This window comes from Lissotriton helveticus, chromosome 3_1, assembly GCF_964261635.1.
Source record: "Lissotriton helveticus chromosome 3_1, aLisHel1.1, whole genome shotgun sequence".
In the NCBI taxonomy this organism is placed as follows: domain Eukaryota; kingdom Metazoa; phylum Chordata; class Amphibia; order Caudata; family Salamandridae; genus Lissotriton; species Lissotriton helveticus.
In genome coordinates, this window is record NC_136061.1 from 177,732,851 (window position 1) to 177,750,306 (window position 17,456).

Below are 17,456 nucleotides of genomic sequence, written 5' to 3' on the forward strand. Positions count from 1 at the left end.
TCAAGCAACTCCCGGCTTTTCGCCTCAGGAGACAGGATCTAACTGAGCGCTCGGTATTCAGCGCTACTAATAGGGCGGGAAGGGGGCGTGGCCAGAAGTGGGCGTGGCCAGCGGCGAGTGGAGCCGGTCGAGGGTGTCACGTGGCAGCGCTAGGTCCGCTGCACGTCACCTTAAAGTGCCAGAGTGTCAGTTAATAAACACAAAGTACAAAGTTTAAAATCACACAGTACAGGGTTTAAAAACACAATATAGGACAGGACACCAGTTTTAAAATATCAAATCAAGCAACTCCCGGCTTTTCGCCTCAGGAGACAGGATCTAACTGAGCGCTCGGTATTCAGCGCTACTAATAGGGCGGGAAGGGGGCGTGGCCAGAAGTGGGCGTGGCCAGCGGCGAGTGGAGCCGGTCGAGGGTGTCACGTGGCAGCGCTAGGTCCGCTGCACGTCACCTTAAAGTGCCAGAGTGTCAGTTAATAAACACAAAGTACAAAGTTTAAAATCACACAGTACAGGGTTTAAAAACACAATATAGGACAGGACACCAGTTTTAAAATATCAAATCAAGCAACTCCCGGCTTTTCGCCTCAGGAGACAGGATCTAACTGAGCGCTCGGTATTCAGCTCTACTAATAGGGCGGGAAGGGGGCGTGGCCAGAAGTGGGCGTGGCCAGCGGCGAGTGGAGCCGGTCGAGGGTGTCACGTGGCAGCGCTAGGTCCGCTGCACGTCACCTTAAAGTGCCAGAGTGTCAGTTAATAAACACAAAGTACAAAGTTTAAAATCACACAGTACAGGGTTTAAAAACACAATATAGGACAGGACACCAGTTTTAAAATATCAAATCAAGCAACTCCCGGCTTTTCGCCTCAGGAGACAGGATCTAACTGAGCGCTCGGTATTCAGCGCTACTAATAGGGCGGGAAGGGGGCGTGGCCAGAAGTGGGCGTGGCCAGCGGCGAGTGGAGCCGGTCGAGGGTGTCACGTGGCAGCGCTAGGTCCGCTGCACGTCACCTTAAAGTGCCAGAGTGTCAGTTAATAAACACAAAGTACAAAGTTTAAAATCACACAGTACAGGGTTTAAAAACACAATATAGGACAGGACACCAGTTTTAAAATATCAAATCAAGCAACTCCCGGCTTTTCGCCTCAGGAGACAGGATCTAACTGAGCGCTCGGTATTCAGCGCTACTAATAGGGCGGGAAGGGGGCGTGGCCAGAAGTGGGCGTGGCCAGCGGCGAGTGGAGCCGGTCGAGGGTGTCACGTGGCAGCGCTAGGTCCGCTGCACGTCACCTTAAAGTGCCAGAGTGTCAGTTAATAAACACAAAGTACAAAGTTTAAAATCACACAGTACAGGGTTTAAAAACACAATATAGGACAGGACACCAGTTTTAAAATATCAAATCAAGCAACTCCCGGCTTTTCGCCTCAGGAGACAGGATCTAACTGAGCGCTCGGTATTCAGCGCTACTAATAGGGCGGGAAGGGGGCGTGGCCAGAAGTGGGCGTGGCCAGCGGCGAGTGGAGCCGGTCGAGGGTGTCACGTGGCAGCGCTAGGTCCGCTGCACGTCACCTTAAAGTGCCAGAGTGTCAGTTAATAAACACAAAGTACAAAGTTTAAAATCACACAGTACAGGGTTTAAAAACACAATATAGGACAGGACACCAGTTTTAAAATATCAAATCAAGCAACTCCCGGCTTTTCGCCTCAGGAGACAGGATCTAACTGAGCGCTCGGTATTCAGCGCTACTAATAGGGCGGGAAGGGGGCGTGGCCAGAAGTGGGCGTGGCCAGCGGCGAGTGGAGCCGGTCGAGGGTGTCACGTGGCAGCGCTAGGTCCGCTGCACGTCACCTTAAAGTGCCAGAGTGTCAGTTAATAAACACAAAGTACAAAGTTTAAAATCACACAGTACAGGGTTTAAAAACACAATATAGGACAGGACACCAGTTTTAAAATATCAAATCAAGCAACTCCCGGCTTTTCGCCTCAGGAGACAGGATCTCACTTGTTTAATGCTAAACGACGTGATCGAAAATTGAAACCGACTAATGAGCCGCTGTTGGAATCCTCTCCTGAGAAGGATGCAAGGAGTCCTTGAACTAAGAACGAAATACAGTCCTATGCTGGGTTCCTCAATCTACGCTTTTTCGTGACAGTTTTACAACGATGGTGCACTTCTACAAGAGGCCGAAAAATTGTGTGATGCTGAATAAAATGGCTTCAGTAGGCCCATTTAATATTATCATATTACAATAAAGCAACAGTACAGTAACTCGGAGAATTAATTATACTTTCTCCGCATACAATAAAGCAACAGTACAGTTACCCGGAAAGAATTAATTATACTTTCTCCGCATACAATGAAGCAACAGTCCAGTGACTCGAACAGAATTAATTATACTTTCTCAGCATGACCCAAGTGTGCGTGGACAAGTTGGTACTTTATTATAAAAGAGTATTAATGGCCAAAGTTATTTACTGCTAAATGTGCCGTAAATAAGAACGGGGTGCAGTCCTATGCTGAGTTCCTCAATCTACGCTTTTCTGTGTCAGTTTAAAAAACGATGGTGCACTTCTACAAGATGCCGAAAAAATAAAATGGCTCATGTAGGCCCTTTTTAAATATCATCATATTACAATAACGCAACAGTATAGTAACGTGGAAAGAATTGCTTATACTTTCTCAGCATGATCCAAGAAGTAGCATATTGCATAATGTTAATACATTTCTCCCGCTTAACTTAGTGAAAGACAAGATGTAAATGTTACCTCAAATTGTGGCAAAGTATATGCAACGGAAACTCGGGCTGATAGAAGCCTCGTTGAGCATGCAAATTACCGACTGTATAGGTTGTAACACGATAAAAGCACATTGGTAAAAACCCTTCTCCTCCCAAACTATCTTATTTGCATACTTCATCTTTTGTTTACCTGTAGCTGCGCAGCATCGGAACTCTACCAATCAGCCCAGAGCAACGCACCTTAAGCTTTCCGTATCTTAAGGCCATGGCATCATGCCCCAGTCTGTACAAAGCGCCCATTAGGATGGACCTTCAAAACATTCCGTAATTCTGGCCAATCACCCGATATGCACCCGGGCCCTAAAAACTGCTCGTATCCTGTGCCATGTGCCACTTTTGAGCGCTCCTTTTGGTGCAGGTTCGCACTGTAAGAGCAAAAGACAAAGAATATCGGAGGCAATTGTTGTTGAAAACACAGTCACTAGAGCTCATAAACCAGGAGCAGCTGTAATAGAAACGTGTTTAGCGTTTAACCTTTTCTTAGCACTGCCGCAGCATGGAGTAATTCAACTCGGGTGGCTGGTATGCCTGGGCGTTCATGCAGCTGCGGCGGAGACACGCGCAGCCACCAAGAAATACATCGATGTCATACGCCTGGCGGACAGGCACAACTGCCCCCTTGACCGACCTCACAACCAAAATTAAAGTGGAATTAGGGTTGTCCCTCGATCGGATGTGGCCGGCCCGGAGAATATTTCCTCTCGAGGGCGGCTAACACAGATTGCTGCCCTAGTTCTACCCGCCATGCTCTGCGGTTTACCATTACTTTCGAGAACAAGGCCATAATCTCGGGGATTACTGGCCGCGGCCAAGGCGGGTATTCTGCGCCAACATGAAAAATTGTGCACCATGGCTACTGAAAAGGAGTCTAATTAGCGTAAATGCTACCGGGAACCTTAAGTGTGACTATGTTGACTTAACCAAACACCGGGACCTTTCTTCCAAGTTAAACTCAAGCCCTAATCGACTTGAAGTCCTCCACACTCCCACGCGGTAACGAGGCGGCATCGACACTCCCATTATCTCACTCCGCAAAGTACACGCTGACCCTCGGCCCCCTAGGCCCCACCAACCGCTGCTCTGCATCGGGACGACAACACAACCCAAAAACCTCCGCACCTCGCTGCGCCCTCAAACACAATGTGACTATGTTGACTTAACACCAAACACCGGGACCTTTCTTCCAAGTTAAACTCAAGCCCTAATCGAGTTGAAGTCCTCCACAATCCCACACGGTAACGAGGCGCATCGACACTCCCACTATCCTACTCCGCAAAGTACACGCTGACCCTCGGCCCCTTAGGCCCCACCAACCCACCCAAAATTAGCACAAAAGCCTCAGTGCACGGTTGGGGGGTTGAAACATACAGCACAAAGAATTATAGGTCACCACCGGGCCAAAAGGCAAAAGAACTTGACAATCCATGGCAGAGCGACGTTATAAATATACACTCTGCAGTCGGAAGGATAGCTCAGTGAAATAAGCTCATGCTGTTGAAATTTTTAGCTAAGGGCTGTTCAAAGGTTAGACCGCATACTGCCATCTTACTCGTCCCCCCTTCTGTAGAGAAATGTTGTCATACCGAAACCTCTGTGCCTATACATCGAGGCGAAGTCGTGCCGGCTATTGTTCCTTAAATGCGCTGCGTTAAGTAGAAATTTAATACCGCTGCAGAGGACACGTGCTCTTGGCCTGATCCCTCTGATGATAAACATTCCCGACTAAAGGCAGTTCGTCGGTAAAAAGAGAAATTTGATTTCCATCTCGGAATAAGAATTGAAAGGGAGGCCTTTGTTTCACACTAGGATTGCCCGGAAACAGACTGCCCCACGTCATTTGTCCAGCGGTGTGAGCATTTACATACGCTATTCTCCTGCGGCTTTAAACTTTTACCTCTGAGCAGCTCTCTAACACCGCCGGAACCGACCCTGCCCGGCACGCTCTCCCTCGGCTCCCCAGGCCACACAAACGGCTGCTCGGCACCGGCACGCACCCCTCGGCCCACCAGGCCACACAAACGGCTGTTCGGCACCGGGGACAACATGTGTCCCTCTTCCCGCTCTAGACCCTCAGCAAGCGGACCCTGAAAACAGTACTCACCGCGAACCCGTCGAGGTAACGAACCCGACGCAGGACCCGCGAGACAGGCAGGCGCAGGACGGCCAAACAGCGCAGAGCAACCAGGAACGCGGCGGCAGGAAAGGCCGAGCCTCGCTGCCGCGCTACACTTAAACCCCTTAAGGGCCGCCCCTCACCCCTGCTGGCCCGCGCCCATAGGGCGAGCATTAAAGGGGGCGGTCACGAGCTGGCAGCACCGTTTGTCGCGCGGAATGTGGGACTAAGATGCTGTCTCGCTTAGCTCCCCTTCGCGTCGCGCGGCCAGCGGCATTTCATTAGGAAAGCCCAGAAGGCCCAAAGGACACAATGCACATTTCCATTAAAGGGGCAGCCAATGTTCATCAAAATCTACATGGCTTTTGAGCTCTTTCTGATATAGGAGTCTGTAGAAGCTAGACATCTTAGTATAGACACTCGTGCATCACCTTCCTTGGGTTACAGCTGCACTTCGCATGTGCAAGGATTTCTGCCAGTCTAAACAAAGATGCATTTAGCTGGACGTAGTCCCTGGCATGTGGGCAACATTTGCTGCTTGTAGAGCACGTCTGGTGCCCCCTAGGTTTTTGTAGCCCAGTGCTGACAATGAATCTTGCTTAGGAAGCAGCTTTGACTGCAAATGCCAACAAATCTTTTTTGTGCCATTGGCATATTTATAAGGCCACATAGCCACGTTTTGTGGCTGTTCATGACCTTATAAATATGTGCCCCTTTCACGCAGAAACTGTGTGAAAGGGTGTTCCATGGGTGTTGCTGGGGTTGTTCCCAGTAACATCCATGGCTTTTTGACAGTGCCCCAGATTTACAAGAAAACATAAGTCTGAGGCAGTGCCAAAAACTTGTGTAAGGGAGGCACAACGAGGAGAAATATCTTTATTTCTCCTCGCTTTCCCCTTGCTGTGTGTGCTGTATTCTGCAGCACACACAGAGAGAAGAAAACGCCTCTTGTGATTATTTTGGTGCAGGAAGGTTTCCCTACCTGAACAAAAATAACCATCCCTGCAACGCAGGCACCCTTGCACCATGGTGCAAACGTGCCTATGTTGGCGCACTGCAGCCCATTGTGCTCCAGCACAGGGGAAAAGGACACGAATGTGCCGCATCTAAAAGATAAGGTGCATTCCTGCCCTTTTTTTTTGCTGTAGGGTAGCACAGGAGGGGAGCCTGCTGCGCTGCCCTACGACAAAAAAACCATAAAGGAGGCCATATATTTGTACAGAGGTCGAATACTCCAAGAGATGCCCTGGCACTGGGCTGGGCTGGCCTGTCGAATAACCATAGTGCAGGAATAAGATACTGACTATGAAGAGTGACGTCATCAATAGTTTCCAAAAGATTACGCGCTTTGTTTTATGATATGAAAAGGAGCTACCATCCCCCCGGGTTATTCTCTGGTAGATAGAAAAGATTGGCAGAAAGGTGAGCAGGGCACAGGAGGGGCTATACGCAGAGATGTGAGTGTAATCTTGCATTAATCCCAATTATTGGGTCTTGTGTATTTCACAGAATTTGAAGTTTTTATAAGCTTTTTGTTTACTTTTTGTAGGCTGGAGATTGGTTCAAGTAGAAAATGTCTAGCAGGAACTGTGAAATTGTATGTGTACTCTGGCAACCTGCACTGTGCTGCAAATATTCACCACGACTTTTGAAATCGCATGGAAAATACATTGAAAATGTTCTCATGTGATTTATGTATGCAAGGGTATACCTAAAGTTCAATTCTCAAGAAGACAACCACATATAACTGAGCAGATATCTCAAGGGCCTTTTGTAGGCCAAGACATACCTACAGGACAATTGAAACACAGGCAGTCATCCAACCATAAATCAAGTGTTTGTAATGCAATTAATGTTTGTAGAAGTTATAAGTATTACACATGAAAAAATTATCTATTTTCGCAAGGACCTGTAGAACTTTCAGGCATGAGCAGACAATAATGTTTAGCCAGAAGATCAGGACATGATGAGCTAATCCCAAAGGAAGTTTGTTGTACATTTTGGAACTTGCCCACAACATCATTGGGAAATTGCCATCACGATGTCTTGAAAAGTTGATGAATTGCAGGAAAAAGGTATTTTGACTCTTCATACCCTAAAAAACAGATAAAATAACATTTGCAGCTTGCCGAATGTTGAGCAGTTGTCAAAAACATAATAACCAGCCATAATTCAAGGCAAGGCAGAAGTATGTAAAGGTAATAATGTTTATAACATTTTAGTCAGTAAGCAGTGGAATACAAGCCAAGGAATAAAATCTTTAATAATAAATTGCTGCTTTCCCATCACTGTGGACATAAACCACAAGCACAGCCAACAGTGTAAAGATATACGATGGAACAGGGGGACGTAAAAACAGGAGCAAGGAGATAAGGACCCTGCAGAAGAGTGAAGAGGAAGCTGTATTTTGGAAATAGGCACTGGGGAACAGGAAGACAGACACGGGGACCAGAGCGCTAAGGCAGGGAGACAGTGACACACAGAAGGGAGATAGAATCCTGCTAAAGAGAATCCAGTCAACAAGATATCCCACAAACACGAGGCAACACATCCACAGCCGATAATCCTATGCTGCCATAGCATAGCAATGGCAGAACTGCACTATGAAAAGACAAAAAAGGGGAAAGGTTTGAGGGCTCTCTAATTAACAATCAACTGAAAACTCCTCCAGAAAATTACAGTCTTCTATCCTCCAACTCGAGAAATGTGCCTACTGCCGTTGTGTCTGCAAATGCATTCTAGACACACGACTTTATGGTCTACACCCCACCAAGATTACAGTTATGGGTCTTAATGCTTTTGACTCTGCACCAGCCACCAACCTGCATGCTGGTGGAGCTGCTTAATTTTGATCCCATCCTAAGATACTGTAGGAGCGCATTATAATCATGTGCAGTCAGCACTAAAATATATTCTGTGTGATTAATGTTACTAAGAAAAGAAGGGGTATTGTATATTTAAAGTACTCCATGTAAAACTAATGGGACTTATAAATGTGGTGCATAGAAATGTGACTAATAAATGTTTTGCGATATTTACATAATAATATTGTAGAAGAAATTAAAGTTTATATGTGTCTCATTGTGAAACTGGTGAAATAAAGTCTATGTGCAGACTAATGTGTAAGTATTTAGATGTGTAGCAAGAAATTATATTCATATTGGTTTATTTGAAATTACATTTTGTAATAATTTGTAAGTATGGCCGAAAATTGCGAGTTCGCGCGAAAGCAAACTCGCAATCCGCAAAATCCGCGAATTCGTGGATTTTTTTTGCGTGTTCGCAAGGATTTTTGCCAGTTTGCGTGGGTTTCTTACAAGCTCGGGAACGCGAACTTACTTGTGTGGTTGCAACGGTCGCGACCATGTTGTTTCTACGTGTCCAGCCTGTTTGCGACCCTGTGGTTCATCGCCGCCACCCTCCGGTTCATCACTGCCACCCTCTGGTTCACCACTGCCACCCTCTGGTTCATCACAGCACCCTCTGGTTCACCACTGTCACCCTCTGGTTCACCCCTGTCACCCTCTGGTTCACCCCTGCCACCCTCTGGTTCATCACAGCACCCTCTGGTTCACCACTGACACCCTCTGGTTCACCCCTGCCACCCTCTGGTTCAGCACTCACCACTCCCACCCTCTGGTTCATCACAGCACCTTCTGGTTCACCACTGTCACCCTCTGGTTCACCCCTTTTACCCTCTGGTTCATCACAGCACTCTCTGGTTCACCACTGCCACCCTCTGGTTCCCCCTGCCACCCTCTGGTTCACCACTGCCACCCTGTGGTTCACCACTGCCACTCTCTGGTTCACCACTGCCATCCTCTGGTTCACCCCTGCCACCCTCTGGTTCAGCATTGTCACCCTCTGGTTTACCACTGCCACCCTCTGGTTCACCACTGCCACTCTCTGGTTCACCACAGTCACCCTCTGGTTCATCACAGCACCCTCTGGTTCAGCACTGTCACCCTCTGGTTCACCACTGCCACCCTCTTGTTCATCGCAGCACCCTCTGGTTCACCACTGCCACCCTCTGGTTCACCACTGCCACCCTCTGGATCATCACTGCCACCCTCTGGTTCATCACTGCCACCCTCTGGTTTGCCACTGCCAACCTCTGGATCATCACTGCCACCCTCTAGTTCATCACTATCACCCTCTGGTTCATCACAGCACCCTCTGGCTCACCACTGCCACCCTCTGGTTCATCACTGCCACCCTCCGGTTCATCACTGCCACCCTCTCATTCACCACTGCCACCCTCTGGATCATTACTGCCACCCTTTAGTTCATCACTGCCCCCCTCTGGTTCACCCCTTGCTACCCTCTGGCTCATCACTGCCTCCCTCTGGTTCACCACTGCCACCCTCTGGATCATTACTGCCACCCTCTGGTTCATCACTGCCACCCTCTGGTTCACCACTGCCACCCTCTGGTTCATCACTGCCACCCTCTGGTTCATCACTGCCACCCTCTGGCTTGCCACTGCCACCCTCTGGATCATCACTGTCACCCTCTGGTTCATCACTGCCACCCTCTGGTTCATCACAGCACCCTCTGGTTCATCACGGCCATCCTCTGGTTCATCAAAGCACCCTCTGGTTCACCACTGTCACCCTCTGGTTCACCCCTGTCACCCCCTGGTTCATCACTGCCACCCTCTGGTTCATCACAGCACCCTCTGGTTCACCACTGTAGATTATGGGGGAAAAGCACACCTGCCCAGCCTCAACTGAGATGAATTAATTTGGGGCTGGTTAATGTGTCACTGAATTTGCGCTTCAAGTCTGGCACCTGCTTCCTTAGCTGTAAGTGCTTCCTGTTGCAGGTACATTTTTTGTACAGGAGCATTGTGCCATACTTGTAACTATTCTCTGACCGTGCTTTGAGGGTCAGAGCAGGGTCAGAGAATAGTTGCAAGTAGGCAACTGAACTCTGGAGGGGCCCGTCAGGAAGCACTACAGGGAATGCTTACAAATTAGCTTGAACTTTTGCACCTGCTAAGTGCTTTCTGTTGTGCAAAATTTGTTTTTCTGCAATTTTGCGAGATTCGCGGGGCGCGAAATTGAACTCTTTTTTTTGCGTGTTCGCGTCTTCGCAGGCCGCTTGCAGCGCAACGACCGCGAAGTTACCCATGCAGTCGTACATGGGCGCGGCCATCTTGTGCGCGTTGCGTATTTCCGGTTCCGGGTGCTAGCTGCGTGCTCGCGTTGTGCGCGTGGCGCGTTTACGGGTTCACGGGTGCTTTTGGCGTACTCGCGGGGGAAATATCACGCGAACTTACCCACGCGGTCCTCTATGGGCGCGGCTATCTTGTTTTTCATTCATTGCTATGGTTTTTGGGCATGCTACCTTTCTATCCATCTTACATCTTTGTAATCCTATGTTTTTCTGAACTTTGTTTTGCTTTTTTTTCTTATTATCTATCTCTACAATTTCCTACATCTATATTTTGTGTTTTTTTTAACTTTTTGTTACTTTATTACCTACTTTATTTCTTTTGCTCTCTCTCTTATTTTTTTTCACACATATTCTTCTTTCCTTCTTCTTGTGCCCAGGACCATGGCTAAGGGAGCCGACAAGGGCAAGGGGAAGGGCCCAGCACCCCGTACCCGGCTCCCTTGCGGGCGTTTGAGGGGGGAGACAGTCCAGGCCAGGGAGATCTTCTCTGGGATGGGGGTGGCCGCCTTGATGGTTTTTGTTCAAGTCCACCTCCCTAAGACTGTGGCAGCAGGTGGGCGGATTGCTTCCGGTTACGGCCTCCGGGAGCGTCGCCAGCTGTGGGAGAAGGTGTGCCGGGCCATGTGTAAGGAGTCTGGGGTCCGGCGCACCTACCAGCAAGCGACGCACCGGTGTACTGACATCCTGGACCGGTAGCATGACATGCTCGACCTGCTAGGATTGGAGATCCCTGGCCTTAGTAAGTAGCCATTTAATAACTACTTTTTTTTCTTCTGCTCTGTTATATTGCTAATCTATTTTTTTCCTGAAGAGTACGAATGCTGCTGATTCGATTACATTGCAGGTAATTTAATGTTTAAATAGCTTCTGTCATTGCAGGTGCTCGCCTGGTTATTGGCTTTGCTACTATGCTTACTTGTTTGCAACTTTTTAGTCATTTGAGAGCATTACTGCGTAATGCTAGAGACAGTAGACTCAAGTCTAGTCCTTCTTTGTACTCCTGCTGCTGCCACTTTGAAGAGATAGTGGTGGATTGATAAGTTGAGTATATTATTTATTACTTGTTATAGGACATTTGTTAGTGGTCTGCAATCATGATGACGGACTGTGTCTGTCACGCGACGTCTCGTGCTGCTGAGTGATAGCAGTCGTAGTAGAACCTTTTTGTTGTTGATGTAGTTAGTGAATTACATAACTTTCCTATTAGACGGTCTGCAAATCCTGCAATACTGTACTACTATCCTCCTAGTTGACCAGATCAGATGCAATTGTTGTTAATTTGTTTCCCCGACATAATTTTAGATTTTGTTCAAAGAAATCAAATATTTCCAAAGAAACAATCATCCATGTTGTGTTTCTTTATTTCATGATCACCAGCACCTCCCAGGGGCAAGGCGCCGGCGGCGACTGAGACTCCGGTAGCAGAAGGTGGACAGGATCAGTCCCTTGCAGGCTCTTCTGCTGGCCCCAGTAAGTTGTTCTATTGTTATATTAATACTTATACTTCCCTAACTTTTCCAGCTCCTATTCATTACAAACTGTTTCCTAATGATTCTATGTTTTACAAAATAGTCTTTGATCTTCTTCTAATGTAGACTACTTTCTACATTCTTATCCTGCCTCTACCATCACTCTCTGTGCTACTACTATTTATGATTATGAATCGGTCTGTGTAGGTAGCTAAGCTTGCCCATTCGGCAAACGGTGTGAAACAAAACTCTGATACAGCAATAGCTCTAGGCACTGAGTGCAGTCCTCTGGGTTGCCCTTGCTGTCTATTCCAGTCTTCTTAATGTAAGTGCTTTGACAATTTCCAACAACAAAATGTCATTGTTTACACCAAGTAAAAGGTAGCAGTTGCCTTTTTGATTTGAGAGGAGCACATCCCATACCGCTAGTGTTTCAGGGACTATTCTGCACACAAGGAAGTATGGACAAGATAAATAGGACATTGTTGATGATAGGTGCAGTTCGACTTTCGACATACCTCAGTCCGAACAGAAGTTGAACCCCCAATCCCCTGACCGACTATCTAGTGTGTCTGACCAATGATTTTACGACCCAGAAGAACAGAAGAAGACTACCGCCGAGTCCCGGCCTATCTGAGTCACTGAAACATGACTGCCAAGAGCAGTAGTTCAAACCTCAAACTCACTCGTGAACAAAAACCACACAGTGTTTGTTAGTTTTAAAGTTTTATTTTCAATTAAGAAATGAAAACATTATGTCTTTATTTTTAACTAGCAGCCCGTCCCGACCTTGTCCCGACCTTGTCCGGGAGCAATCAGGCTTCCCCGACCCCCGCCTGCCCGACATGACCCCCGCCTGCTCCGACATTGCCCAGCAGCCCGGGCCCCCGGCCGATCTGTCCCCAGCCTGCCCCGACCCCCGCCTGCCCCGACAATGTCCCCCGGATGTCAGAAAGGCCCAGTATTGAGGCGCTCTGCATAAATCTCCATGGCAGATGCTGTAAGTCTCCATCCCCCGCCTGCCCCGACATTGTCCCCTGGAGCCTTTCCTCAGCCGATGTAAATTGTACCCTTCTGTTTTGTTGTAACTCCCCGTCCCCCGCCTGCCCCGACCCCCGACTGGCCCGACATTGTCACCCGGAGCCTTACCTCAGCCGATCTAAATTCTATCCTTCTGTTTTGGTGTAAGTCCCCGTCCCCCGCCAGCCCCGACCCCCGCCTGCCCGACATTGTCCCCCGGAGCCTTACCTCAGCCGCTGCTCCTCAGTTCACCGCTCCTCGCCGCTGGTCACTGCTCCTCCCGCCGGTCCGCTGCTCTTCACCTCCCCCCCCGTGCCATGTCCGCCGCTCGTCACCGCTCCTCCCCCGCGCCATGTCCGCCCCTCCTCCTCGGTCTCCTGGACGCCGCACCTCCCCGCGCTCCTGACGTCAGCACGCAGGTCGCGGCCGGCGCTACTTCGAGGGGACTACTTTTTTTATAATGTTAATTTTTTAAATATAACGTATTTTTTAACTTTATATAGCCTATGGTCCATCTGCACACCCTGAGGATTACAACGATGTATCGGGTGTGTGAATTGGCGCAGTGGTTCTCGAGTTTACCCGCCTCAAAGCCTCAAAGTTCTTCCTTTATAATAGTAGTATAGATAGCGTAGTATTCTGTGCGAGCAATGGTGATGGATGAAGATGACGTTAAAGTTTAAACAACATTCCCATGAATGAAATTAGTATGACTCAAACTTAATAATAGTTAACAGACACATGAAATTATTAGAATAACTGTGCGGGAGCCCCCACCTTCTTTAAAGTACTTAAAGTATGCTGGTGGTGATGACTTACTAGTAGTTGGTGAATCATCTGGCAGAAGGGCAATGGAATCTTCTTTCTGTAATGAGAAAAATGGTGCACGTTAAGCAAGCATTCATCAGTTGTCATAAGAAGAAGTGTAGCATTTAATGGAATAAGCATATAAAAGGTTAACACCCTCCACAAAACCATTATTTTTTTTCAATCCCGGTAATAAAAAATGTGTTATGTAACATTTTCTTCCATTACGAGACAAAATAGGGGGTTGTGTATGGCATCTGAAAATATGACATGTTTTTCCTAGACGTCACAACATCTGATGCGGCACAGATGACCACCAGTGCCGGCGCCAGCAGTGTGGAGGGGTCCACTCTGGATGCGGTGGCGCCAACAGGAGGAGCTGAGGGGGGGAAGACTCAGTGGCGGCGGACGGTGGTAAGTTATTATACTCCTTACTTATTGAAATTTTTTTGAGTAGGCTCGCAAAGGAGTGTATGATGTACTGTACAGTAGTACACAGTACACTAGTATAAGTACACTGTACTGTTAAGAACAGTTACTAATTTAGAACTACTTTTTGGGCTATCACGGAGAAGACAGTCAACCTTGACTTGAAATAGCATTAGCGGCGGTACTTCTTGGGTAACCAATGGCCCCCTCTATTTCACTTCAACTCAGCTTATTGTGAAGCCAAGTCATATCAGATGTAGTTTAGGGATGTGAAGAACGAAAAGTTAAAGAAGGGTGAAACGAGGGAAATGGTTTTGTTGAATGCAATTCAACATAAGAAGACGGCGGTTACCAAAATATAATGAAAAGGGTGTTAGTTGGTTGTTGACAAAAATAAAGTTTGGTACATTTGAGACATTAAGAAGAATCATAGACGTACTTTGGAAGCCTGGATGTTATCTTCTTTATCCTCCTCATCGATAGCAGAGGTGTATGATGTAGTAGAGCAGACGCTGAGTGGATGAAGTATGGCCAGTGGCAGTGCCAGCCACCCCTATAGAAAAGTAAGACATTCCTATCCCCACCTGCATGTACTGCTTAAAGTACTGTGAGTCTGCATCATCATGGCCTGTGTCTGTATTTCTTGGGTGAAAGCTAAGTGAGCTGCCATTATGGCGGCTACCACAAGTTCACGTACCAGTAATTTCTTTTGCAAAACAAGGGAAAAAAAGTAAAAAAGGCCTTTTTAAAGTACTCTCTGACTATGTATGTAGTAGTGAGTCCACCCATAGTGCTGCTAGTGGAATTCTAGAAACTCCCAGTAATGTCACAGGCTTACAAAAACGGCAGAAAGATACATGCCAAAATGTTATACTGTGTTTGCTGCTTGCTGGTGTTACTGAGTGTCAACTTTCCGTTGAATTATTTTGACTTTATGTTAAAGACTATTGGCTACAGTATTTTTCTTTCTTTCTTCATAGATGCTACTTCAAAAAATGTCACCCGCAAGGAGATGGCTGTCCGGGCCAGGACCCGTAAGCTGGAGGCTATTTGTGCCGAGTATCGACGGTTGTGGGCTCGGGAGCATGAGGAGACATCAACCTCTACATCCTCCTCCACTGCCCCCGGGTCCACTAGCCAGAAGCCTCCAGCCAAACGGAGCCGTGGCCCGACAGCCTCCCGCCGCCACCGCACAGCAGCAACAAAATCAGCGCCCCCCCCCCCCCAGATCCTGGATGGTTCGTGTGCGCCGGCTACGTACAAGAGTGGACTACCTCGAGCGGTTGGGTGAAAAACATCAGCGCCAGCTCCGGGACATCCGCAAAGAGCTGCGGGACGTGCAGCAACAGCTTTCCAAACTACGCCACCGGAGGAAGTGACTGTCCCTTGCCCCTTGTTTAAAGACTGTTGGGGGGAGTGGGAATTGGGTGTTTGGGAAAGGGGACTTTTGGACTTTTGGACATTGGTTGGGTTAGGGAGGGGGGGTGAGTTCGGGTAATTTATTTTATTGTTGTGCTGACAACAATATGAATACATATTTCTTAATAATTATTTTTCTTACTAAAACACAGTATACGTGTTCATATATTATTTTGTGTGGGGGTTGGCAGTGGTTACTGGACGTTTGTTTTCTTCAAACATACCAGCATGAATGAAACATCTAGTCCTGAAATATACCAAAATGAAAGTAACCAAGTTAGTAAATTTAGTAGCCCTACTACTGTACTTTACTAGTAGTACTTACAGTCTCTGCTCTCCTCCCAACTTAGTCCTCCTAGCCCATTATTCCACTACCTCTGTGGTTCTGTAATTCTCAAATCTGACTCCATTTTGTTCGTGACTCCATTTTAGTCTTGCCCTCACGTAGGCCTGTGAAATAGGCCCAACGAACAAGTGGCCTGGCCTTCTGAGTTCGTGCATATATTAGCTTGGGTTTTTCTGACTCTGAATGAACTGCAGAGAGACTGACCTTTTCACCTGAAACCAACCTTTTGCAAAACTAGTTTCACTAGCTGATCGTTGTCTGAAATTGGCAATCAATGTTCAGGAGATCGTTAACTTTTAGTTTCCTTGCACAAGTCTTATCTCACTCAGCATCTAAATTGTTTCTTTTCTTACGACTTTTCATTTCATGGGGAATATTTTTAATTATGGGTTTTGTCCGGCTTGCAAAGATCGAATTTGGGATAGTCCTAATATTTAACCTGTGGGTTGGAACGATGTAAAGTGAGCTTTTTGGAATGTGATGATGTATGTAAAATTTATTCTATTGGTCAGAATTTGTCGCAGTGGGTGTGCATTTATAATGAGTAAAATGTGTATAAATAATGATGTCTTGCTCTATGAAAATTGAGCAGTTTCTTGAGTTGTACACCATGTTGTATTGCTGGGATTTCTGCTACTAGCTGCAGCTAATAAATTTGATCTCTGACGCCACCTAGAAGTATTCCGTGTCTCTGTATACCAAGGCAAGGGAACCCAGAGGACTTCGGGCATGTCCTTGGTGCCGCTGGGTACTTGAAATCCCAGTTCTTCAGTTGGCGCGGCCAACGTGGGGCGACTTCAGTGGTACCGGTCCAAGCACGAAGATTGCGAGGAGCCACGTGAGGAAACTCTGGAGGAGGGCCCCCACTTCATCGACCCCTGCATTTCAACGTGGACCGAAGGTCTTTTCTGCAAGGCTTCCCGCTTTCCAAAGGCTACGAAGGACTGCTGCCCTGACTGTCGCCTTGTCTTGGACTCTCCGATTGATGTTTGTAAAGCGAGACGATAGACGGTCTTCTGGTGGCGTGACAGATATTTGGTTAAGTATAAGTGGGTCGCTCCCACGACTTTGTTTGGTTCCTTGGTTTTGATTTGGTTGCTGCAGTGCCCAAAGCCGAAGGGCTTGTATATTTACGAGTGTATCATTTTTTGATTCCCTTTGAAGTTTGAAACCAGACTAGTGAGCAAGATGCCTGGTCTTGGTAAATTTGGTAATTGGTTTGTTTGTGGTTGTAACAGGGATTCCCGATTCATGTCCCATACCTCCGGTTGGAACTCCGACTTATGAGCTCTATTCTAAACAGGGAGTGGGCCCTATTACTTATAACGAAGTATGGGTCCGCTACACAAAAAAAGATGGTGTTTTGCAATGGCCCCCACATGGTAGTTTTGAAACAGAGATTTTAGACAATCTAGAAGTTAGGCTATTTAGGAAGAAAGCCTGGCCGGCAATGTTTGACTCTTTCCACCTTTGGCGTAAGGAAGCCAAACAGCGAGAAATTAAGCAAGCAAAGAGAGATAGGAAAGATAAGGGTATGTCAGTACTACAAGCTGCTAGGCAGTTTAAGGAAGATGGAGAAGAGCGTGCGAGTGAAGTCTTAGATAGACAGCGTTGCATGGCCATCGATAAATTTTATCCGGCCTTGCCACTTTCTCCTCCAAAAGTGACTGAAGATCTTGAAAAAGATCCTTTGATCTCTCATTTGCTGAGATTGCCACCCCCTTATGTGCAGGGTGCTACTGCGCCTCCATTACCCCCGGTTGTTCCACCCTTTGTTGTCCATCCTCCTGCTGTTGTTCAGCCACCCGTTGTTCCACAGATGGTTTTGCCTCCTACTGCGCAACCCACTCTAGGGTCGCAAGCTTTGCTTCCAGCT

General features: G+C 47.3%; 1 protein-coding gene across 14 annotated transcripts in view; it reads right to left on the reverse strand.

Annotated features, from left to right (window-relative positions):
• Positions 1–17,456, reverse strand: part of METTL27 (methyltransferase like 27) — a 597,353-nt gene that overhangs the window by 279,368 nt on the left and 300,529 nt on the right. For 6 of the 14 annotated variants that reach the window (XR_013608592.1, XM_078679523.1, XM_078679522.1 and 3 more), the window contains one exon: positions 6,910–7,007. The exons of 2 other annotated variants lie outside the window; for them this stretch is intronic. Coding sequence is in view for 10 of the 12 variants with exons in the window: in XM_078679514.1 (XP_078535640.1) it covers positions 6,910–7,007 (98 nt within the window). In the remaining 2 variants the exon portion in view is untranslated. Of the gene's footprint in view, positions 1–6,821; positions 7,008–13,398; positions 13,445–17,456 lie in introns of all 14 variants that reach the window. 6 more of the 14 variants (XM_078679520.1, XM_078679519.1, XM_078679516.1 and 3 more) reach the window with 2 other exon arrangements.